The sequence below is a fragment of the Spea bombifrons genome, chromosome 1 (assembly GCF_027358695.1).
Source record: "Spea bombifrons isolate aSpeBom1 chromosome 1, aSpeBom1.2.pri, whole genome shotgun sequence".
Classification (NCBI taxonomy): Eukaryota; Metazoa; Chordata; class Amphibia; order Anura; family Pelobatidae; genus Spea; species Spea bombifrons.
Genome location: NC_071087.1, coordinates 104,381,526 through 104,408,616, shown reverse-complemented (window position 1 = coordinate 104,408,616; position 27,091 = coordinate 104,381,526). Strand labels below are relative to the sequence as shown.

The 27,091-nt window shown below is 39.9% G+C and overlaps 1 protein-coding gene across 2 annotated transcripts in view; it reads left to right on the top strand.

Annotated features, from left to right (window-relative positions):
* Positions 1–220: 220 nt before the first annotated feature.
* The window catches only part of AGTPBP1 (ATP/GTP binding carboxypeptidase 1), a 59,642-nt gene continuing 32,771 nt past the window's right edge, over positions 221–27,091 (top strand). The window contains exons 1-3 of one of the 2 annotated variants that reach the window (XM_053467249.1): positions 221–402; positions 10,088–10,156; positions 24,698–24,828. In XM_053467249.1, coding sequence (XP_053323224.1) covers positions 10,125–10,156; positions 24,698–24,828 — 163 coding nt within the window. In that variant the 5' untranslated portion in view covers positions 221–402; positions 10,088–10,124. Of the gene's footprint in view, positions 403–10,005; positions 10,157–24,697; positions 24,829–27,091 lie in introns of those variants that run through there. The other variant, XM_053467258.1, reaches the window with a different exon arrangement.

Sequence of the window (27,091 nt, the reverse complement as noted above, 5' to 3'; positions counted from 1 at the left end):
ACACAAATACAGAATTTTTCCAAATATTATCTATTGAAATATTTCAATGCCACTTTCCGCCTACCCGCCCTAAGCCCGGCTACCCCATTTTAGCCACGCCCCAAAATATATGATGGTCACGCCCATCAGCAAGACGACCACGCCCCGCAGGACGGGGAGCCTTGGTACGCTCTATAGCCGGAAGACATCCAGGAACCCCCTGCGCCCAAGGATTCTGCGTGTCTGCCCATGTAGGCCGTGGGCTTGCCCACCTCTGTGTTGGCTGGGCCCGCCCCCTGGATATGTCAGCTTGCCTCCGTGAACGGCTCTGAGGCACTCCTCCTCCGTCTCCATCTACAGCTGGTGTGTTGACTGGTAGCGGGCAGACTGAGTGTGGCTGCGGAGGAGAGGCAGGCTTTCCAGGTGATGGTGGACCCTGTGCGGAGGGGAGGGTGGCGTATTTACGGTCCAGTGTGCAATGCTGAGGCCGTTCGGCGGCCGTTGTGTCAGTCTCCAGGGAGAGGGGGGTGACGGGGACACGGTACTGCGCCGCTCACACCCTGCTGCACCTGCCTGAGAGTGCGAGTGAGGGTGATTGTTGTCATGGCGACACGAAAAGCGTCCTGTACTGTGATGATTGAAACGGGATAGTGTGATGCCATAGTGAGTGTTGTGTGCTGTCATCGACTATTAGTGCCATGTGATAAAGACCACACTGGCTAGGTTGCGCAGTGAATGAGAGATAAGTGATTGTCATGTCACGTAGGTTATAAGCCTTTGTTGTCACCAGAGATCTTTGGGTGTGGGCTTAGCAGGAGTGGGGGTCAGTGTCACAATATGTAACACAGTCAGGTAGATGATACGTCTGATGATGCTATGACACAGCACTGATCTCATACAGACTTACTAAGTGATATTGTATATAACATTGGCTTATGATCTATGATAACACAGCTGAGCTAGTCATATTGACATGTTTTTTCTCCCAAAAATGATAATAACTCTGTATATAACATCAAGATGAATGAATTAAATTCTGTATTAGGCACACAATATTCAACGTAATTGGCAAGTTATCGGTATTTTACAGTTACTAGGGTATTGATGTCTTACACGAAAATAGTTAAAAGGCCTGTATGCCCGGTTATGTTATTTACGTCTATTTAGTAATAAAAAAACTGTTTATATATATACGGCAGCACTGACTGCGTGGAATCTAAAAGGTATGATGTCATACATTCACAGCAGGGTGGGGACAATGCTGCTCTTGTATGACAGTAGACTGTAAGCTCACAAGAGCAGGGCCCTCATGTTATTGTTCTGCATTGTGTTCCTCATTGTGATAGCACACTAGGATCTGCTGGCTTCTATATATATATATATATATATATATATATATATATATATATATATATATATATATATATATATATGAAATGTTATGATATTAAAGGAAGCGATGTGTGAATTCAGGTATAGATGCAGTATGTGCGTGCGTACGAAGGTAATGAAGAGCCGTTATTCTGATGCTTAACTGTAATTATCTGCCGTTGAATTGAGTTTTCTATACACATATGCCTGTGTCTTTTCCGTCTATGCATTGTTATGTTAAGGTCTCTGACTTTCTCTGTGTACCTCTGTTTCGGAGGTATATCTACTAAACTGTGAGCTTGTGGGATGGTTGGACGTTGCAGTATTCTCACCTCGCTAGGCATTATGAAGAGCCAACGTCAGTTAACTTCCCTAAAATTCATGTGAAGAGTTCAGTCTTACTGATTTAGCAAGAGAAGCTTAATGTGGTTGACCTTGTATAGTGGACAGAGAAGTGTGGGAGTTCCAAGAGTGCTTTTGAAATCTTTTTTTTTTTTTTTTTTTTTTTTTTATTATTCTCTCCAAATTTCTCTTGCCGTCACGCTTCCTCTGTCTCCAGAGAGAAAACATCTGACTATTGCTATCCCAAAAATATGATGGGAGAAAAATCTAGTATGTTTCCAGTGTGTTTATAGCTGAAATGGCACTATTCTCATTTTAAAGGCTTGCTTTGATTTGAAGATGTAGCTGCAAGACGAAAATACATTGCTTTTCTGCATATTGTCAGCCCATCTGTGAAGGGCCCAACTAACCTTTTTTTTTTCTTCTGTAACTCCAAATTATTTGATGTAGTATTTACTATGACCTGTTTGCCCACAAAATACATGATTTTCAAAAGTTTCCCCCTTCAATCACTGGTTACACAAAATGCCAAGCGTACAGTCTACATAGAGCTTACAATCTGAATTTGAATCCACAGTTGTGGCAAGTTTTGTTATATGACAGGGGTTGACAAATTTGGTTTGGATCTAGGAGCCAGCCAAAAAATTTAGGAGCCAACTTTTTTTTTCTTTCCCAATCATGTTTTTTATTGATAGTACTCCCTTGTCTGCAGTTAAAGGATGTTTATTGGGCAAGCCCTGCTATGGAGCGGAGTGGGGCACTGTGCCGCCCCAAGAAATGCTTTTGTCAGCAAGCTATTATTAGCTTGTCTGGGGTCTGCGGACCTAATGCATGCTGCTCAGAGCGTCTTCTCCACCGTGATTGGAGGTCATCTCTCGCGTGGCAGCATGAGTTTCACGGAGAGCGCGGTGATGTCAGGTGTCACGTCAGCGCTTACTCACTTTTTTTCCCGGAGGGGGGGCAGCATTTCACACTTCACCCCAGGCAGCACAACGTCTTGGGGCGGCCCTGCTTCAGTGCTAATCCACTCTGTATGGTACTGTGGTTAACCCCTTCATGACAAGCGGCGTTTTACACCATAAAGACTCAAGACTGTATGTTTAACCATTATTCTTACACTTATGCACACAAACACCTTACAGTAATACACATGCTAAAGTTCTCCACTCATGTACACACATGCTAACACTATCCACTAATACACACACACTATATGCTGACAAACTCGTGTTAATGTCACATTGTAACATGCATGCTTTCCTGTGGGGACACGGTGAAGCGGGGGTTTTTACCCCCTTGTCCTGCAAAACACTGAGCACCAGGAAGTTGTTTCTAGTCACCATGGCGACTTGTCGAGCCCTGTTATATGCAAAAGTCTGAGTAATAATCCCTGTTGTATTAATGCATATAAGCCTTACAAAAACAGGCAAGGTAATTTATATTTTATTCATAACAGTGCGTGTGGACAGTTTGGTGGCAAGTAGGTATCCAATGCCATAATTACACAAATAGAAATAATAACCAACTGTGTCAACTCCAACATAGAAGCCCCAGTGGAAGTGCTGGCCAGCAGCAGAGGTTGTCTACGTGCATTGCTCAGACAACCACCATTTGAGTGTCAGATGTGTGGTGGGAAAGAGGTAAATGCATAAGGGGGGTTTTGATGAATTCCTCCATGCATTTGCAAGGGTGAAAATAACTTAATAACCTGGCTGTCACGTGCATTAAAGTGTAGTCTCTTCTTAAGACTTTATTGTTGAATAGGTTAATGTGTTCTGTTACTGGTTAGCTGTGATAATCTGCCTGTCAGTTCTCCTCTACTAGTATTCTATATTAATCCACATAAATGTGCATGCCTGTTAGGACATGCTAATACTAATAGGTATGTTTGTTAAAAATTGAACCGGTTCAATCAACGTTGCAAGTACTTCCTCGTTTTCTTTTTAACGTATGAGTTCAAACCTTTTTTTTGTTGGGCAGACCGGATGGGCCGAATGGTTCTTATCTGTCGTCACTTTCTAAGTTTTAAAACTGATATGTGCGTCTAGCTTACCAGCTCTGTATGGAGCTGGCTTTTCTTTAGACTGCACTTGCTGGAGCTCCGTGAGGTCATGTCATGTGATGCGTTGTCACGTGATCCTGTAGTAGTCACGTGACGGCTTCTGGATTTTGTGACAGGCTTCTATGCATGCCTGTGAACTCTCTAGGTTTGGCACAGAGAACTCTATTAGAAGTGACTCTTCTCCAATTCTCCGGGTCAACTAATGAATCTTCCAGGTCGTGGGAGCGCAGTCCTGGCACGCCCCACTCCCCGCCTATTTCCACTTTCAATGGGGGTGTTTCCTGTGATGTCGGTGGAATGCCCACTGTGGGCAGTCCTGGCTGCGTCCCACAAGGGTAGGCTCCGAGTAGCCTGGATCTTCCTCTCTGGCAGCCGGTGGATGTCTGAATGATGCGTGCAGACAACCTCCGCTGCTGCCCAGCACTTCCGCTAGGGCTTCTATGCCAGCGTGACATGACCTTCCGGTGCTCCATCATAGAAGCCCCAGTGGAAGTGCTGGCCAGCAGCAGAGGTTGTCTACGCGCATCGCTCAGACATCCACTAGCTGCCGCTAGTGGATGTCCAGGGAGTCTGGAGACAGGGAGTCTGGAGCATGGCGGCCAAGTCTTTTTTTCCTATAGGGTAGTCTTACATTCAGGCTTTTTCTTTTTTTCCTAAATTAAAATTTTTTGGGGGGGTTGTCTTATAATCGAGCAAATACGGTACTTTAAAACACAATGTTTTATGTTCAGGCTGTCAGGGACATTATTCTGTCGCTTTAATGAGGGGAGACCTGAGTGTGCCTTCAACATGGTGGGCACAGTTTGCCTAATGCTCTATTCCTCTTTTTGTTTACCTGCATTGAAAGCTGGTAAATGCGGATTAAACGTGGGAAAGTTATTTTTTTAGAATGTGCAATGCAGCATTTAGTGACATGCAGTAATTCCTTGTTTCAAGCATGCATGAGTTTGAGGAATTTGATTATGATTACAGTTCTGAAGTGGATTGGGGAAAAAAATAATCTGTGCACTGGAAAGGGTTCCTGTTATCAGATAGCTGGCCATAAAAGGCTTATTACAAATTAATTATTTAAGGACATGTAGGCTAAGGAATAAACTAAAAGAAAATTTTAGTAGCGGCCAGGTCAAAGAGACTTTGGTAGATTGGACAGTTTAAAAATCCAAGCAGTCTCATAATGATCTGCATGTTTTCTGTATTTACATCTGCAATTTGTTTTTTGTCTCTTTTCCTCCTGTTTTCTCCTCTTTCTCAATATCTTTCCCACTTCTCTCTACCTCTTGCATCATTTATTATATCTCCCCTTTTTCAATATCATTTGCCCTTTCTTTTTCATTATCTCCCCCCTTCTCACTATCTCTCCGTTTCTCCCTATTTCTCTTCTTCTTTCAAGTGTGTTGACATACAAGTATAGACATGTAAACAGTCTCGCGGCCCTCTATTTGGGTATAGTCGGTAGTATCACGTGCAGCTTGTACGTCCCATTTTCTCACAGCTGCTGATTTTGTACAGTTGTTTGCTACATTATATGGACAAAAGTATTGGGTCACTTAATTATTGAATTCACGTGTTTCAATCAGACCCGTTGCCACAGGTGTATAAAATCAAGCACCTAGCCATGCAGTCTGTATTTACAAACATTTGTGAAGAAATGGGTCGTTCGGAAGAGCTCAGTGAATTCAAGCGTGGTACTTTGATAGGATGTCACCTTTCCAATAACTCAGTTCGTGAAACTTCATCCCTGCTAGATATTCCACAGTCGACTTTATGGGAACAGTTTGGGGGAAGTCCCTTTTTCTATTCCAGCATGACTGTGCCCCAGTGCACAAAGCTCGGTCCATAAAGCTAGGTCCAACATGGTTGGAAGAGTTTGGTGTGGAAGAACTTGACGGGCCTACACAGAGCCCCAACCTCAACCCCATCGAACTTTGGGATGAACTGGAACGGAGATTGCGAGCCAGGCCTTCCCGTCCAACATCAGTGCCTGACCTCACAAATGCTCTACTGGATGAATGGGTAAACATTCCCACAGAAACACTTCAAAATCCCGTGGAAAGCCTTCCCAGAAGAGTGTAAGCGGTTATAACTGCAGAGGGGGGATCAAGTACATATTAATGTCTATGTATTTAGAATACAGTGTCATAATGTCGTAATGGTAAGGTGTCCTAATACTTTAGTCCGTATAGTGCAAGGCTCGACAAATCCCTAGGTGTTTGTCAGCCTGTCATCGCGGGGGCGCTGCTGCTGCTGTCTGCCCAGAAGTCTGGGCAGACAGCACAGCCACTCAGAGACCGCCCCCGAGCCTGAGATCACTCCCACGGAGTGATTCTGTAGGCTAAAACCACGATTGCAGGAAAACCAGCAATAGCGTCTTCAGCTGCCACAGGCAGCTTCAGGAAAGGGGGTTGACACAACACCCCCCCTGCTGCCTGATCGCTCCATGAGAGCAAAAGTGCAGCGTTAATCCCTTCAATGCCGTGATCGTGGCATTTTACGGGTTAATTCTCGTTTTGTAAGGGGCTCTGCTGCTGATGGTCTGCCTGGAAGCAGACCAGCAACAGCAAAAACGAGCCCCCACAAGCCTACAGAAGTCATCAGAGACTCCCCCCTGCAATGGCTGGTCTATAGACCAGCAATTGCGTCCCAGCTGCCAGAGGCAGCTTCAGGGACAGGGGGAGAGGGTTCTTCGGTCTCCACATGAGACTGGGGACCAGCCCCATGAGAGCGACAGTGTAGCGTTAACCCCTTCAATTCCACAATTGTGTATGACTCATTCGTGGCATTGCAGGGGTTAACATTATCAGTGAATGCTGTGCTCCAATGGAACATCAGCATTGAAAGCGTTTAAAAAAAAAAAATTATCAAAAAAAAAATAATAATAAAAAAACAAACAACAAAAACCAGCACTGACCTGAAAGTCCAGGGTGCTTCCAGGTCAAATGCTGTGAGTTTAGTAAGTGGGCTGATGATGATCAGATCACTCCTGACCAACTGTTAGTTTAAAAAAATCCTGGCTCCTAACTTTTTTACCTGGCACCTAGATTCACAACAAATTTGTCAAGCCCTGATATAGTATATCTATAAAGGGCATGCTATGAACATTTATGTATTTTCCCATAAAGCTGTGAATATGGATTTTGACTACTTCCTAACTCTTAAATGGTTTAGCAAATTTAGTAGTGCCAGGGGCTAAAATGCAAGATTTCCCTAGGTTGTATACCTATTTCCATGACAATCTTAGGTTGCTGTTTACGATGTCAGCCTAGGTGAATATACTGTACCGCCTATTCTCGATTATCCAGCATGGACATCTGTTCTCCATGCATTTAGACCCTTTAAAAGTAAACTAGGAATTTACAGTGCGGTTTACCATATCCCAGACAGGATGGGCACCTCCTTGGGAGTTTTCTGTCTTATTAAATGTTGCGGTAAGAGGATGTTAACAGAGTACTAGAAGAAGGTACAAGTGTTGTATAAATATAGTGCATCACCATCAAACACATACAGTGTGAGGTTTATAATAAAACAAAGTACATCCTTCTGTTTTATTGAGAGTTAAGTAGTAGTATACTTCTGAACTTGTCAGAGAAAATTTGTCAGTTTTTCATTAAAGTTTGTTATTAAAAAAATAAATTGCGATTATATTGATAAAGTGCTTGTTATAACACCTCCTTCCTAAACTTATTGAAGAAGTTATAGGTTTGTGAATTGTTTTTAATTTGCCCCTAACCAGTCAGGAAAAGTTACTAGTCTGTTTAGGGTGGGGTTGGACAATGCCAGAAGCCAGGTTGGCATGGCACCTGAAATTTTACTGATGGCAGGGCCGTCTTTAAACATAAAAGGGTCTGGGGCAAACTTCCATTGCCACCCTCCCCCTTTCTCACCTACTAACCACTCTTCTGCAGACTGCATGCCACCTCCTGCTGAGCGCTGGGATATGGTATCATGTCCAGGCACCCTCTTAAGACCATAGGATGTAATAGTATGTCCTATGGTAGAGAACTGGTTAAAGATGACATTGACTGCTGGCACTTAACTTTATATTGTCCTTGATGTCTAAAACATCAAGACTGTATCATGTTATAACCTGACCCAGGTAAATTCTTACAAGTATCACGGAATGTGGCTTTTGGTCTCTATATTGACAAGCTATCCTCAGGACTATATCCTTTGATTTTCTCTCTATACCGGAACATATCTAGCCTAGATCCCTCTCTAAGGAAACTTGTTGTGCACCAATGCTGATCTTAGACTATGGGGACGTGGTTTACCATTCTGCATTCCAGATCTGTCTTGGAATACTTGACACTATGTGCTGTGCCAATTTGTCCTCCAGTGTGATTATAACGCACATCGCTGAGAAATGTTAAGAGCTAAACTGGCTGACACTTGCCCCCAGACGCACTCTCCAGCTAGTTTGCTTAACCTAGTGCATAACCACTTCACTGGAAGGTTTCCCCCGCTACCTGAGCAGCACAATCACTCTTACTCCTTACATGTTCCTACAAAGTCAGGTCCAGCACCAGTCCCCTACTTGCTGTCCAAGGCTTAAAAAAATGAAGCAGGTGCAGGTCAAGGTGCATTTTGTTTCAGAGCTCCTCACGTGTGGAATAGCCTTCCAGACTACTCCAAATCATCCAATAGCCTAAGATCCCTGAAAATTAGCTTCTCCCACCACCAGAATGTACCTGTTATTAGAAAACAAACTGCTATTTATACTGTACATGCCTATTGTTTCCCTCTAACAATAACTGTATACCCTGTGTGTACAACGGTTTCTGCACTTGGTCCCTGGGACATATTTGAAAATGAGAGAAATCTCAATGTATTCTTTGTTTGCCTTCTACATTCTACATAGACTTGTTCAAATCTTATTTAATGGGGTGTTTAGGAATTAAATCTAATCATGCTTTTCTTCCTCCTCTAATTACACAGTAATTGGCATTTTCATCCCAGTATATGGCTACTGTGTCCTGAAATCAGTAAGTCCTTATATGTCTACCAGAGCATTTTGGCACAGTGGTACAGGTTAACGTTTACATTTTTTAGCTCACTCCAATATTGTTAGAATAGGGAATTGTAGAACAGATAAGTGTTTTGCTTCACCTTCCATTATTTACAGGGCCTTGTTTTGTATAGTGAGAATCACCATGTAAAATCTAACGCTGCCTTGTTCCTAGCATGGTACCATTAGCTGTTTTCACTGGCTTAGGAGCAGTGGACATGACAGACACTTGGTTGTCGAGCCAAATTTTTGTTGCTGTTTTTATATAATATCTGATATTTGTTTCCAAAACAAATTGTAATTGTAAAACATTTTTTATATTGTAGTGTAATATCTGACATCCTAACAAAAGATCTTGTAATATAAACTGATCCAATAATGTATTACATTTCCACACAATTTACCACGTTTCTTTCGTACTTCGTACCCTTGAAAGACACTGACCAGTACTGAAGCCAAGAAAGAGAAAGTACTCCTAGCCAAGCTTTCTTGTAGAGACCGTGCCATAGGTAATGGTCCACAATCACCATGGAATCAAAGCAAGCTAAGCTACGAGTTGCCTTGCCTAGTGCTAAGGTGCTCATAGTAATAAAGTTGAAAGGCAATCAGCTGGGTAAAGGATGCATTAATAAGGAGAAGAAACCTGGCTATTACACCAACAGGGACTTTGAAAAATTCTAAATACATAGACATTAATATGAAGTTGGTCCCACCTTTGTAGCTTCCTTGCCTTCATAAAGATATGGTTGAATGAGTTTAGTGTGGAAGAACTTGACTGGCCCGCACAGAGCCCTGACCTCAACCCCATCGAACACAAATGGAGATTGTGAATCAGGCCTTCTTGTCCAACATCAGTGCCTGACCTCACAAATGCTGTTAGTATAATGGTCAGGTGTCCCAATACTTTTGTCCATATAGTGTACTTTTTGCCAGGAGTACTTATTTGTCATGTGACACAAAAACAAGCTCTGGGAGATTTCCATAAAAACTGAAAAAGGAACTTTCGGGGCATGGATAGGCAAAGTGTCTGTACAAGAACACCAGTGTCCATGACAAGGTTTGTGAAGGTCCATAGATCATCATTAAATTGTCCACCACAGACCCCAGTAAATGAGGCTGGTGCCTATTCTTGCTTGAGAGTGACACTAATGGATTGTATAAATGGAAAAGCACGTTTAAGCAAGGGGCATTTTAAGTGTTTCCGTTTTTTTAAAGAAAAGGAAGCCACATTTTCATATTCTTTTTTTTCTGTATGGTGGTTGTTAAAGGAACGTGCTTATTTGTTTTTACTATGACTTGCTGGCGTAAACTGATTTTGATTTTATCTTCAGGAAATGAAATGGTGAAATAAACTGTTACTTCATCAAGATGAATAAAGCAAAAGTGTCAACAGAAAAGTGGTAAGTAAAAATAAATGTAATGTTTGCATTTGCTGTCCATGTATGCCTCTCCAGTGTCTCTCTAAAAAATATAGATGAAGATAAAAAAAAAAAAACAACTAAAGACTAACCAGATAATTATCTATATACCAATCTACATTGATTATTTTCTTGTCATGAGTACCTATATGAGTGCGCCTTAGGATGGTTAAAAATAATAATAAAAAAACAAACAAATATACTTTAGAAATATTTCCATTGGGGCTTAACCCCTTAATGACCAAGGCTTTCTACAGGACAGCAGTATTTTTTGTTTTTTTACAATACTGTTCAACCATAATGTCCTTCTTTTTGTGTACATTCTACCCTTGAGAGATAGGACTAAGTGTTGCTATGTCATGCTGATAGACTGCTGTGCTGGATAGTAGTAATTAGTATTAGCACTAGTAGTAATAGTATATTTATATAGAGAAGAGGAATCTTTAGTCTGACCTAGAATTGACTTAAAGGCAAGTCCAATTTAATAGATGGTTACTCTTCAGTACACACACAAGAGAAAAAGCTAGGTGCTTTACATTTGAATTGGTGTTTTTAACATCAAACAATATGCGGCTCGATTCAATGACCCATCTAAAATAAAGAGTTATTGCAGAAAATGGTGATTATTCACCAAAATGAAACTTGCAAGTAAATGATCCGGTTTCATTTTCAGTTAAAAAAAAAATAAAAGCTACCTGCTCAAATATAGTACACATTTAGTATGTGCATCTCGTACACACAGCATGTACCTACTCAGAGTCTAAGCTATTGCAAGCCCAGTAAAGGGAAAAATTCTAACTGGCATTAGTGCAAATGCTGCCACAACAGAAGCTAATTATGACCCATGGTGGTACAGCATATAGTGTACCGTGTTCTAATTGCTGATGTTTTCTTTTTACTCTTTATAAATGCACATGTGCATTTTGCTTTTGATATATATAAACAAAACAATTATATAAACTGATTGTGTCAAATCTTGAGATGAAAAGGAAATATTTGATTGCCTCAGAAGTCACACCTATGGTGATAAATAAGGCTTGCTTTATCCCCCATTTTTACCCGGACGAGTATCAAGTATATACATCCTTCATCAAGTATATACATTCCCCAATAAGGCAGAGTAGCACTTTTTAAAGTTTGGTCAGCAACATGTCAATATTAGATATAACTTAGCATAGAAGTAGCATAGTGACTTCTTTGTATGCTACAGTCCATGCAATTGCTCTGAAAGGGTTAAACTGGCAGTAGTGTGCATTTCTGCTTGTACGTGCTCATGCATGGTATCTGTTTCAGCATAAAATGTAAGTGTACAACTATATCTAAGGATGCATTAATAGGATATTCCCGATTGATTTGCTTGAAAGCAGTTTTCTATAGATTTTGTTGTAGCTTTATTTAGCAATCACCGTCTATAATGCAAAACCACCATTTTTAACCACCTGTAACACCAGCTCAGATCTAGACAAGTGTTTTGAGTGAAGCTCACAGATTTAGGTTTTTAATCTGGGTCCGTTAGAATGTTCCCAACATGCTCCCGATGGTTCATATCCGTCGGTCTGATAATAACCTTATTAAGTAAGATATGCAAGATACACGCTGGCAAGTAACCTATTTCAAATAGTCTGTGAGGTTGCAAATGAATTGTTACACTGTTTGTTTCTATCCATCCACCAAAATCCGTCATAGTATTTATGGGGTCTCTCGGTCTGGCAAAACATGTTAATATTATGTAACAACAATTCTCTGTTGTGGAAATAACAGTTAAGATTTCTCTGGTCTGTATTTAGAAAGCGGAGCCAGACCTTATTCAGTGTGTGTGTGTGTGTGTGGGGGGGGGGGGGGCGGGGAGTTAACTTTTAACTTTATTGTAAAGACACTAGTTGTATGATGTAATTTTAAAGACTCGGTTTTGTAGTTTTATCAGGCTAAACACTGATGTTATTGTGTCATTGTAACAACAGGATTCAGTAATAGTTTTAATACACTTTATATTCTGCTAGCAGTGTTATCATTATTATAGCATTCATTTTTTTTTACCAGATTATATTGTTCGTTATTGCGTGGTACTGAAAGAAATGCAAATGTTTAAAAAAAGAAGGGTTCCATTACTAGTATGGGTATCATTCTCCATGCCTGTTATTTTGACACACATTAAAATCTGGAATTTACTGTCAGAATGATCATTAAGTTACATCTATTTATATCGCCAGCAGAGTCTGTAGCACTGTTACAGTCAGTGGAATAATTTAAAATCACACTCAATAACAAACCGGTTCAAAAGGAGAGGAGTTTCCTGCTCTTGCGAGCTTACAATCTAGTCGATGGGGGAAATGAAGCAGTAAGAGAGGACTGCTTGGACGGTGATGAGATGGTCAAGTCAGGATGATCTCTAGAGACCGTTGGTTGTTCAGTTGTCTCGATTAAGATGCTGGCTGAGTGTTAGGAAGAAAGGTGCTCGAAAAATGTGGGTTTTTAGAGATCATGGGTAGATCACTGGCCTGGAGACCTGACAGAAAGAGAGCTTAGTTACCTAGCTATGTACTTAATGTACAAACTGGCATAGATAAGCTATTGCATGTTCTGATCTGTGACATTTCAATATTTACACTACACAACGGGAGGTCTGAGGGTTTCAAGTTTTCAAGGCAATCTGGTGGTGTTTCTCATGAGTAGGCAGAGCGTTAACATAAGGGATATGATGTCAAGACAGATGTCAAGACAGACAAAAAGATAATAAATTGCGTTTATTAGAGAAGTCGCGGCATACAAACGTAAGACAACAGATACAAGCAACTAAAAAAGGATACCACATAAATACTAGCAGGAATCCCTTGTACCAAACTTACTCTCAGCTATCAAGAAACAGGAGCTGGGCACACACTTGGGAAAACATCCACACAATCATCTTTAGAAGTAGAACTCTCCAAGGTCCCTTTTCCTTATTCTCCCCTGGGTTCACAGCCCAGGTCGACCCAACTGGTTCCTGGACAGGGCTTCATATCCTCAAGCTTCTGGTCTCGGCTACATATGGGTAGCCTCTTCCATTAATCCAGATAAGCTTCTCGGCTGCAGCTTCCTGAGCACTTTGCAGGAGCCCATGCTCTGTTGATGGTCTGTGGCCACCTACAAGCTTGGTTGCACAGCTCCAACCCGGTATCTTCCATGCCCACTCACAAACCACAATGCTCAGAGTAAATCTGCTTCTCTGGGAACACACTTAATTCTGCCAATCACGGTCTCATGGTGCAGGGCTTATCACACATACTGTGCCAGGTGGGGCATAGGGTGCCCTCCATAAGGAGAGGCACGTGCCCTGCTCCTTACATCATGAACTTTCACACTCTACTCATTCTCCTAACATACACTGCATTTTATAAAAACCCCAAGATGCTGTGATAGCCCTACGAAATACAACCTCACTCCATAAAATGGAGAGGAGAACCGCAGAGGTGTTAAAAAGCAATCAAAGGAATTCCTGCCAGTGCCTGCACATGATGTTATCAGTCATTATGCATTTTCTCTCCCAGACATGGTGCCATTATATTAACCACTTTCCTGCTAGTAACTATGCCAAACGTTCCCCAAAAAATACAATAATTATTGTTGAATGAATGGTAGCAGGATGGTCACAGAAATCAAATGTTACTTACAGAGTGAACCACATACCGCTACAAAGGACTTCACTGAAGCGTAGAGAATTGTACAAAAATCTTTATCTTTATCGGTATCCACTTAAAGTAAACACTACAAGAACCACTTAGAATAATTTACATTAGTTTTAGACACGGCTGTAAATGTTAATGGTCCACTCATAATGTATTGAAATGATTGGTGGATTCAACTGAACAATAATAAATTGAGGTATAGAGCTGCATGGTTTGATGTGACAGCTTGATCTCCTAAACACAGACTGTGCATTACCAGTTAAAGCAAAACTCTTATCTTGTAGCAAAACTCTTATCTTGTGCTTTACATTCAGATGTCACTGTAAATTCAGATACATTAAGATTTCATTTTTAAAGTTACTGGATACCAGTGTATTAATCGGTTGAGCATGATAATTTATTTTGAGTAGTTTTATTTCATTTTCATTATGTAGAACACACTTGTAACATATTTGGATATAGCTTTTTGCTGTCCATGCTACTTTTCTTTACACATTACCAATAATGAAGCTTAATTTTGAAATTACAAATACTTGTACCATTCCTTCAAATTGCAACCATTTTAACATCTTGGCTCAGCAAGGCTCAGTCACCAACTTAAAGGGACATTCCTGCCATCAGATGTACTTTAATGCATATGAGAGCTGTGTGATCCAATTACATTTTCATGGTAGCTACCCATGTGCATTTACCAATAACCTTACCACCCGACTATTTCCAATGCAGTAGATGTGTTCTGCCGAACTCTTCTCCATGCACACTCAGCTCTTGATTTCAATGGAAGAGCTTCCTTGCTAAGCAGCCAATGGCAAAAATTGTCGAACCATGAAGGAGGGTCCCTTTAAGAGCTGCCCTTTGCCTGACCTGACTCCCTGGACCATGAAAGTTGGTCTCCATCTGCATGTGCCACTTCAGGCAATTTACCAAAAATCTGCATGATTATTACTTTACTTCAGTCCTCTTAAGTTATTGCTGCTAAAGTTGGTTCTACAAGCTATTGAATCATAAGGTGTACTTAGTTTTTCACACATGGCTTCTCCATTTTGTCTTTATTTTGATGAATAAATCATGACACAATATAATATGTCATGTGTTTGCTGTTCATCTTGGTTGTATTTACCTAGTTTTTAGACCTGTTATGGAACAGGTGATTGTTATTATGTCCTGATATGTAAAACCAAAGAATTCAAAGAGGGTGTACTTTCTTTTTTCACATGACTGTAAATGGTGACAATTACTTTTATACATACACTGCAAACATTGTACCTATTGTGTGCTTGACAGACCTTGAATTACCTGAGATTTTCTTACCTGATCCCTATAAAATGATACACAAAGAATTATATGTATTAGACCAAAGCTGAAACAATTTCAAGCATAGCTCATCAGTTTGGAGCAATAGCTATAGAAAGTAATCTTATGTTCCAACTCAATTAATTTTGCTCCAAAATAGTTTTTTTTCTTTGATTAATATGGCTGGGACTGCCTAAATTAGTAAGATACACCCCTTAAAAATAAGTAAAATACACCCCTTTACAAAAAAAACACCCAACAAGCTCAAATGCTATAAATGCAAAGCACAGCTAATATCAGAAATCCCAAAATTGACATTTTATTTCATTGTATAAGAAAGGCGTGTAAAGCAGCTACTGGCCTACTAAGTGTTTGCTATTTGCGTCATACAGGAGCATGGTTTTCCGCTTGTTAATGTCTGCAAGGACGGGATCCAAGAAATTGTTTACGTGTTGAAGTTACCGATGACAGAGAGAGTGTTTAATGGAGTTTAAATTTCATCTACCACGCTGTCTGTGTGCTAGTGTTGATTTGTTGTGTTATACATTTAAAGGCACCAGTGCTCTAAACATTTTATTTTTGATACAAAAAACAAAATAAAGTCTGCAATAGATATCAAAAAGACTGTGCAATAACACAAAATAAACGTGGACCCAGCAAATATAATATGAATGTTACAGTGAAAAAATAAATGTGCAGCTCAAAGCAAGAAAAAAAACATGGCAGTTTTTTTTTTTTTTTTTAACGTTCTTCTCCTCTTCTTATACTATCCGTTCAATTCATAACATAATTAAGTCCTCCGAAACAAAAAGCAGAACAATATTCACAGGCAATCTCTTTAATTCACCAAATATTAACCCCTTAAGGACAATGGGCGGTCCCTAAACCAATTGAAAACAATGCATTTTGAGCCCGTACATGTACGGGCTTTGTCATTAAGGTGTTAAAAAAGAAACAGCTGCTTACTATATTGTAGGACAGTATAAATCTTGCTCAAAAACTTGCATAAGTAACACCACCACATAGAGCACTGAGTTCCCGGTACTGTTATGTATCTTGAGTCTTCTTGCTTAATTGTTCCCTTGAGACCCAACCTTTCTTAAAAATGCACATTTTGTATATTATCAAATGTAAGGAAAATAAGAAATTTAATTTTGCCAGACTTTAAAACCATGGCATATGACAACCGTGTCCAAGGCTTGGTCATCATATACTATGGCTGAGGACCTGTTCTCCTAAGCTGTTGCTTGGAGCTGGTACTTTTCAACGTGAAAGTGAAATGCAGTATGGTTCTTTCTTTTTTCCCGTGGCTTCTTAATATAGTTTGGCTTGCATGGTCCTCTGGGCATTTTTTGTTTCACTAGCTTCACTTTATTTTTGTTATGGGAAACTCAAAATCATGGACAAAGTCTTAATGATAACTGCCAAATTCTCAGGCTTTCATAATCCTGAACGCTTTACTTGTGCTCTGCAGGAGGAATGTCTAATTCTTAATTCACAGATTTAAGGAGCTGCAAGTAAACCGGGATAGGAAGCTTGGTGAAAACAGATGAAATTGATTTCAGTCAGTTATGGTAAAGGATATGCAGAATTTGTGGTTTATTCACAACACTGACGGCATATCTGCTCAAGGGCACTATCAACTTTATAATGTGGGCCACGTATTTAGATTAAGTTGGAGCAGAGGGTGCTAATGATGTAACATAACACCTGGATTATGAAGATAAGATGAAGTATATAAAACAATGGATGTGTTTCTCATCCCGTCATACTTTTTACCCTGATGGGATACTTCTGATAAGGCCTCTGGATACTTTAGAACCTGTTTGAAGTGCACCTGTCAATATACAAATATATACTGTATACTGCCAGGTGCTTATGGCTTAGAGGTAATGCGACCAGTGGATGTACTGGTATGCCCCCAATTCACCAACTAACGACATATGCCATTTACTCACCAGCCATATTCCTGAGCTCTGCGCCAGCATCTTTGCACTTTAGTTAATTATCTTTTTTTGTGTGTACATGTGCTCATTCTATAACTAGCATGTACTGTTGCACTTTCCTGTAGTGGACACTGTCATGCACATGTTGGTGAAAGAAGGGTACCCAGGCGCACAACTAAAGACCTCAGGGGTCAGAAACAGGCCACAATTTTTGGATATGCCAGCTTGACGAGAATCTCAATAAAAAATTATTTAAATTACTGTACTTGTTTTCAGTCAACAATACACGGCCCATGGACCAGCCAACCTGGCCACTTGCTAACATGGTAACAGACACTGAAGGGTGTTTAAATTATCAGCTCACTGGCATGCTGATTAAAAAAAAATACAAGCCTGCTTCCATTCATGTCACAAATGCCCCCCCCATTGAAAAAAACACAAACACACATTAAGGTATAGAAAAAATATATAAATCCAAATAAAAGGCTGATTTGCTTTAGTTCAACTCCCATTACCCAACCAGAACTCTGATGAGGGTAACAGTCATTGTAGTCCTCAAAAGTGGATACCCCAAAGCTGAAAATGGTTGGCAAAGCTTACTACACCTAGTCTGTACTGTATGTGTACAATCTAAGTGTACGTACAACCACATCTATTAGATACCTTTACTAAGAAAATTACTCAGTTTAGGCTACTTTTACTATTTGGTTTGGCATTAATGGGGGAAATCGTGGGTTTTTGCAGACATGTCATGTGATAGGATGCACGGTTTACCATAAACTAGGTATCTAAGAATAGCTCAACTTGCGGCAAGTGCAGCGCTCAACAATTTACAACATATATATTGTTAGAAGATAATAATAAGTAAAGTGCTATGCAATCTTTGTCACTCTAACAATTTAAATCTATATTTTCTTACAAAATATTCACCCATAGTGAATAAAGTGCTGGGTGAAAAAATGGTAAACTTAAATTTAAATAGCAAATTATATCTTCTATAGGACCCTCAGCAGGTTCACATATAAAAAATATTTATTTTTATTTTTCATATGTGAACCTCCTGAGGGTCCTATAGAAGATATCATTTGCCATTTGAATTTAAGTATACAATTTTTTCACCCAGCACTGAGGAAAGGGATTTAGGGGTAATTATTTCTGAGGATTTAAAGGTAGGTAGACAATTCAATAGAGCAGCAGGAAATGCTAGCAGAATGCTTGGTTGTATAGGGAGAGGTATTAGCAGTAGAAAGAGAGAAGTGATCATGCCGCTGTACAGATCACTGGTGAGACCTCACTTGGAGTATTATGCGCAGTACTGGAGACCGTATCTCCAGAAGGATATAGATTTAGGTGACCAGGTTTTAAAAATTAAATCCGGGGACATTTTTTTTTGAATTGGCAAAGGGTAAAAAACTATTTTATATGCATATTTTCTTCAAACTATATATGCAGTGTATTTGGTATGTGTTTATGAAGCGATTGTATGATATATATACGTTATTTTGTCCGTGAAATAAATAAAAAAAAAAGACTCACAATCTTTTGGGCAGATTGTGAGTTTCATGGGCCTGGTGCTGAGGATTAAAATAGACAGAATCTTAACTCCTCGCCATTCATGTGTGCTGGATAAAGATGAGATCAGTGCTCTGCAGATAATATAGGATAGAATCTTATGGGGTGGGAATAGGAGTATATCAGTGCACTAAAAAAAGTCATCATACACGGGAAGCCTGAAGCCACAATTTAGTGCCGATCCTTTGCAGTAAATTATGCAAATTGAAATAGAGTAACACAAAACCTTAACTTTTCCTTTTTGTCCTCTGAAGTGACTACAAATTCAGGAGGGTGTTTTATCTCTAGATAAGTAAAAATTAAATCGTTTCATTTATTCCTTCAGTAAGTAAGGTTCCAGGAAACAGATGGCCAAACACACACACACACACACACCAGGACAGGCTCTGCCACACCGACACCCAAACACACACGCATCAGGACAGGCTCTATCACACCGACACCCAAACACACACACACACACCAGGACAGGCTCTGTCACACCGACACCCAAACACACCAGGACAGGCTCTGCCACACTGACACCAAAAGACACACACCAGGAATGGCTCTGCCACACTGACTCCCAAACACACACACCAGGTTAGGCTCTGCCACACCGACACCCAAACACACACACCAGGTTAGGCTCTGCCACACCGACACCCAAACACACACACCAGGTTAGGCTCTGCTACATCGACACACCAAACACACACACCAGGTTAGGTTCTGCCACACTGACACCCACATCTGGATTGGCTAAGGTACAAAAAAAGTATTTTCCACACTGCTTTGTCTTTGACCCACCTTTTGTGTTTTTGCCCCCTTGGGTATCACCCCCAGCCTGCCCCTAGCTTTAGTATTGATTTATGTAATTGCCCCAGCAGCCCCCCTTGTGTATTGATGCTGACAGCACGGGTAAATGATACAAACATTTAAATACTTAAAGGGAATCAACATGATAAAGGTGGAGAGTTTACTTAAAAAAGAAATACTACCACAACAAGAAGACATAGTCCTAAGTAATATTGGGAGATTGGGTGCATAGAATAGCATTCCAGCAGAAGTGGTAGATGGCTATACAGTGAAGGAGTTTAAGCATGCATGGGACAGGCATAAGGCTATCCTTAATATAAAATAAGGCGAGGGAATAAGGAAGGCATTCAGAAATTGGTCCGAATGGTTCTTTTTCTAACATTCTATGTTAAATGAGTAAAAATATGTACATACAGCAGTTTTGTCTGAGGATTAGAATGAATATACATGCCAGCACATCGATGATGATGATGATGATGATGATGAATTGCAATAGCCTCACATTTGCTATGTATGGAATATATTTAAAGTGCACTGCAGCAGGGTGTCCTTCTTGTTATTAGCGTTACAAATGGTTGTGGATCTGTTTTATTGCTGGTGTGAGAATGCACTCACTGGAAACATGAGAAGAGTGCCAGGCACTTGTTTGTAATGGAGTATGAGCAGCAATGTCAGTGCTTATAATCGAGGTGTCCATCTTTAGTTTCATAACAAAGATCTCACTAGCAGTGTCTACACCACATACTGAAATTGTTTAATACATTTGACAACCCAGTACTATAAGCAGAGCGGTGCAGTTTTTCACAGTCCGTAAAGTTATCAAACATTACTCATGGAAATCCAGACCGACTTCCAAAGACGTTTTCAGGAACAGATTTTCTCATTTCGATGGCTCGCATAAATAACTATATATGGCAGGGTTTATTTTGGGTTCAGCTAGCCACATTTTTTTTAAATCTAATACCAATAGCTGTAATAATATTTTGCTTGGTATATTTAGCTCTGCTCCTTAAACGTTGCTTAGAAGATGTAATATTTGGTTACCACGTAAGAGTCAGGAGAGAGAAGCTGTCTGTCAAGATACTACTTAAATACTCTTCCAAAAACATAGCGTGAGACAGAAAGGCTGATTCAGTGAACGGATGAGAGGAAACGTTGCATCACCACATTAACTATGCCCTTCTTCGTCAAAAAGCAGTAAAGTAGCCTTGCATAATACAGAGTTTAAGGGACAGTCTAATGTCCCTGACACCCCTGTTAAAGAAGAATGCATATTAATGTACTTTTAAGCATTTTAATGTGCATTCAAAACTAAAAATAAGAAAAAAAAAACCTGACCTAACCTGACATTTCAGCGTCAGGAAAGTACTCTCATTGAAATCAGTGGGAGCACTTATTACACATGCACACGAAGGTCTTATCAGACATTCACCCACAACATTCTCCAAGCCAGCGCTGGAGTTGACTGACCATAAGGATACTAGGGGTAGGGAGATGTGTTCAGCTGAACACATCTAATAGCTGGGGGGTGGGAGAAGGGACTAATACAGACTTCCCCTATTCATTTGCAAAAGCAATACTGTGAAGATTACATGTACATGTATTGGCTGAAGGGTCCCTTTTAACATTGTAGGACTGCAGTTCACTTATACCCAGGCTTCGGCAGCAACACGCTTTGTGGCAGGCATTTCAGTTAATTCTCCACAGACACCAAAGCCTTGTCGCAGGCACCGGTGTCCTTTTCTACTCCCTTTGTCTTCACTTTCACATAACTAGGGGTACGGAAAAATGCGAATAGATAACGAATGGCCAACCCATGGAAATAAGAAAGAAAGATTTAAATTAGTGAGATTTCTTGAAAGTTACTTCTCTCTGCTTCTCTCTCTTTCTGTTCTTTCTTAAGATTTATTAACACATAAGCAACACCGAAACTCCTAAGAACTTTTATATGATGTCAACATGAGAGTTAAGCACTACTTAATGATAAAAAATGATAAATGAGGCAAACAATTACTAAATTATTTCTGGGAGAGTTTGAGCATTGGACTGTGCTGGCAATGGTGTTTGTACTTTATAAAGCCGGTAAGTTCAGCGGAGAACATGGCACAAAGCTTCTATGGCCCATACTTCTATGGCTTAGGATTCTACTATGAGCAGAAATTGAGCATATGAAGAAACAAAATACCTGGAAGAAATACTTTCCAGAGCAAGCTGTATTATCTCTACAAGAAGCCAAAGTTATTTTTCATTGTCCCTTGGAATTTTTCAAACTAAAAAGTTGTGTCTAATGACATACCCCCATTTTCTGTATCTATTGCACGGTCGGCAGATGCTCTCTGATGACCTGATGCCTACCAAGCAGTGATCTTGAATAGAAGCCAAAGCTATTTTTGAAATAGTGCTACATTAATATCTTCTCTCGGCTGGGAGGATTTCTCTTTCTGAGTGCAGAAGGTTTCCTCATGAATATCTTGTCAAAGTGACTAAAAAGGTATATACGGTATATATATTCTCTCCCTCATCTATACAAAATATTGGTGTCTTTTGTTTGCCAGATCGCTTACCTGCTTTGAATATAATTGTATTTTTTTTTAATATTAAAAGTAAATTGTAGCTTCTTGTGAATGTTGCTCTGGCTACTTTTTTAATACAGTAATATCCCATACTAGTTGGGAGGTTTTTGTTGTTGTTATACTTGTCTAAGGAGAAATATGAGGTTGAGGTCATTTTATCACTGAAAGAGTAATTCAAGTCCTTTTTATTATTTATGTTAGTAATTTATGGGTATTTTTTTTTTGTATAATTTTTTTGTCCTCCAGTTTATTTTGTTACATCTACTTCTTAATGTCAATAAAAATATATTCTGTTTATAGATGTGCGTGTAATTTATACACAAATTACTTTATTGTATATAATTAATTACTGCAGCTGAACAAGGACCGCTAGAAGTGCTCGGCAGCATTCCATGAAGTGTCTGAACAAGAGGATGCCTTATAAACACTTGGCACACCACTTGGCATTATTCTCAAATGTGAGAGGAACATCTAGCTCCTGTTAACCACAGAGCAGACTGTCACTGCCAAGACTGCACAGCTAATTCCTTCCTAGAGTGCTCTGTGAGATTGCTGTCTTACTTTCTATTGTTGCACCGTGCGTGTGTGTAATGTCTCTGGTGTGCCTTAACAATACGTTTTGAAAGTCTTTGTGAAAAGATTTATTACCCTAATACAGGAAATCATTCTTTTTGCATTACCTGTTATTTTTTCACTGCTGACTTCTGGTATTGGTTGTGACAGATAGATAAACTAGCCATGGCCTGCTGTAGCTAGGGAACGCAGGTGCTTTGAAAAACCAAGCAGAGGAAACATCATCCAAGCTTTTTGCCTTACCAGGCAAACCTGGTATGATTAGGGGTGCACCTTTTAAGTGTGAGTTGTGGATGTCTTGTGAAAAATGTTAATGCTATGTGCATTTAGAATTTTCATTCTATGTAAAGCAGGCTGCATCATCCCATCATTCTTGGAGGAGTAGATCCACATCTAATTTCAACAGTTAGTGACCATTCATTTTTCTTTTCGACTAATATCCTGGCTTTGAGTGGTGTCTATGACTGATTGTGATGTATGTTTGAGAATACTGTGTACATTAATTTAAAGGTGCTGTTCCACATTGATGTTTTTACCCAACATTTCTAGATTGTTATATTATTAGGTAATACTATGGTATGCATCTTAAATAAGCTTATTAATTTTTTTTAAGTAACATCCCGTTTTGCTGCATTTTCTTGTTGAAAACATTTCAGCAAGGCATCTTAATTCTGTCTGTCTTCACTACTCAACCTGCCAATCTCTGACCTCACAGAAGGCGCGTTACCTTTAAGTTCTCTCCAATCTATCACACATCACTCCCATCACATCTATAATACAAAACATCTTGCTCAATAACATTCATTCCCCATCAATGGCCAATGTGACCCTCACCGTGTACTGTATTAGGATCTGTAAAGCTTTGCCGTTTCAAATGCATAATCATAATCCGGTGCGGGGAACTCTGATCTCTGACGGCCAGGGAAGGTCTGCGCGATGGACGCAGACAACCCCCGCTGCTATCCCCACCTCCTTCCGTCTACACGCTGCCCCGGCTGCACACCAGGCAGTCAGAAGCACCGGTAAGTTGGTGGGGGGGCATAAGACAGGAGGATCCAGGTCCCCTGCAGCGCTGCAGGGGATCTGGATCTTAGTCTCATAGTCAGACCTATTTGAGATCTGATTATAAGCCGACCCCGATTATAAGACAAGGGTATTTTTCTGAAGAAAAAAAAAGTCTTAGAATCGACCAAATACAGTATATAGGTTTTCCATACTTTCCCAGCACTTATAGGGAACACACTATAACATACTTGAATTTTTATGCTTATGGCTTAACAGGTTTGGGGGTTGTGAATGGGGACAGGAGGGTTATACTGTTTAGATGTTGTGTTAGGGCAATGGAATGTAAGGGTTTTTTCTTTATCTTTTTATGTATTTTTTTATTTTATTTTTTGTATTATGTATTTTTTTATATATATATTTTTAAAAAAATGGTTAGAGGTCCTCTTAGGGACCTCTTGAACATGTTATTAATGCCAGCAATGTCACAATGAAATCACTTAGCTCACTTTATTGTTTTTTATTAATTATTTATTGTATTTTATTGATATATATATATATTTTTTTTTTAAATCGCATGGTTTCTCACTCTCATCCCTGCGATCCCCCTGCATCGATCACACTGTGATACAATTTTACATGTTTCTGGGGGGGGGGGGGCTTGGGTTTCCACGGCTTCAAAATTTCTGGAAATTTTACATCTCAAGCTAGAGCACATATAGTTTTTTTGGTAAATCTGATAGGGCATATGCAATTTAAATCCCTAGATGTACTCAGAAAAAATCTGGAGAAACACAGCCCTAATCCTAACCTGCTTGGGTTCATTATACGAGACCCCAGACACTTAGAAACTCTAGTACAATTAATTCATGGTCCCACAGGCTGTCAGTGTATATTTTGCCATTGTGTGAACAATTAATTGAGCTGTATCCACCTACCCATATTCTTTCTCATGTTCCGCTCTGAGTAATAAAAATATTAGAAAGGCAAAACAGCATTAGATTATTATCCTTTGTTTGCATGCAGATATTGTCTCCTTGAAAAGCCTCTTCAGGCACACTGTTAATGTTACTTATGCGTGTTTAATTCTATATTTTGTAGCATTGCAAACAATTCCAGGGTTGTAAGCCTCCTATCACAGCTGGAAAAGATCAATGCTGACTCCTCAGCCCTGGATACCGATAACACTAGATATGTCACCGCAAAGATTCTACACTTGGCTCAGACGCAAGGTTAGTGATTTATAAACCAGTTTACCCATACTGAATTTAACTGTTCTTTTTTTTTTTTTTTTTACTTTATTGGAGCATTTTGCACGCACCATGGTAACCATGTGAAAAGCTAGAACCATCCCCATTAAATCAGTCATGTAAAACTTTTTTCTGTGTTGGGCTTTAAATCATTTGAATGAACTTGCTGGGAAGCTGAGGGTGCTGATTGCATATAATAAAGACTAGAAATGTTTAGAAGCTTTGCGACCCCATAGTTAAGGGCTAGACTGGCGATGACAGTGCGGCACCTGGTAACATAAGTGTTGCCGACATCTGGATTTACATGGCCGCACTGTACGTCTACAGCACACGTTCTGTTGCCGGAAGGGCAGATCGTGTGAATGTGTGGAGCTGTTGGCCAGTGGCCCATTGGGCAATTGTACAATGTGCCAGATGGCCAATCCGGGCCTGCCATAGTTAATCCATAAATTGCAACACTCCTGTCTTAAAACAAGGTTACGTTTGTTGACAATAATTGATAATTAAGTGCCATTATTTTCATGATGAAATAAAAGAAGCATTCAAAAAAGCACCACAAATCAGAGTGCAATGTAATCCAAGTCTTACAACAGATACAAAAGTGCAAGAGTGGTAAGCAGCACACTATCACACAAGGTCTGTCACTTTTCCTGAAGACTACATTTTACAGTTCATTACACTAAATAAACCTATGTAATGGTGCTTACATATTAAAATATACATGGCCGGACTGGAGATGTCAAGGCCAACGGCAATGTGAGCATCATGTGAGTGTCAGCCACTGCCATTAGCCCAGTGTCCCAGATGGCCAATCCGGCTCTAAATACACAAGAGGAAGCCATTTTAAAGCCCCGTTCTCGGAATTTGCATCCCATTAGGTTATTTCTGCCCTATTTGATAAGTTTCTGATTGCTGAATAGTTCAGGCGTCCTTTATTAGGGTGGGTGTTTTATAGATAGTTTTATGTAGTTTAGTTATACTAAAAGCTGTTACTGTGCCAGTTCCATTTAAGCAGTTTTTAAACTACATTATGTGATTATAACAAATAGGTATACCCTTTGGATTAAACCACAGGGAATCTTGTTTTATTAATTCCAAGCCCCCTTGGTCACTAATAAGGATTTTGTAGTCCAGAGCCACACTGGGGATTAAAATTGGCCCTGGCACTTGCTCGATACATGTAGCACTAGCCACAATGCAGGTACGTTTGTCAGGTGGCCAGTCCAGGCCTGTTGTTTGTACATTTTCACTTTCAAGCAAGGGTACTTATATAACTAATTTAAAAACGGTTTATTTGCTGCCCTACTCACCTACAGATAAGATGTTAATTGTGGATTCTTTTTTTCTCATTTGTTATTGCCAGACATTAGTTTATCTCATGGTGCCCTTGGCAGCGCAGTGTGGCAAACATGATAAGCATATTTTTAAGGACTGACTTTTTAAAAGCTAGTTGTTCATACTGCAAGGTCAGATTCACCAGGAATAATAGCATGCATGCTCGTTTTGTTACACTTTGTAAATTATCATGTTTGTTCTTTTACTATTATTCCACTTGGAGTTCTATAAGCTTGCCTGTCATTTAAAGAAAAATAATCATCCCCGCATATTATGCATAAAAATTCACTTATAACATACCTCACAGCATTTAAAAGTGGCCAAGTGTGGTCAGGGCCTTATACCAGCCGTTGTAACCTAAGAACTAACTCTAAGAAGTATGACGTTCAACTCTTTTCTGTTGTATATAAACATATTATTGTGAATTTTAGGGCTGTGTAACTCTCTGATACACTAATACCTAGTAAACATTCTGAGCTCCTTGGGGGATGAATGAAGGACAGTGGGATTTGGATGCAAAAGAGGGACTGTCCCTCCTAAACAGGGGCAATTAGGGGGTATGAAATAACCATATATGTGGGTATTACAGCTAGAACATGAATTGGTACTATAACTGTGTACATAGGTTAGGCAATGTATATATTAGGCTCGTGCATTTGGATTAGTACAAAATCTGCTTTATTCTGGCCTCTTTGTGCACTTTCGCAAAAGGGTGGAGCCACGGGGACAGTCTCTTCCAATCAGGGGAGAGGATGTGTCTGTAGGTTCCGCCCTGTTTTACGGAAGTTAAAGGGAGGCCATGTCCTTGGAGAAGCAGACATAGGAATCGTTCGACTAGAGCTCTGCGCGGGACTACTTTTTTAATCCCGCTCCCGCTGATTTTTTGTCCACTCCTAAAACATGTGTGTCC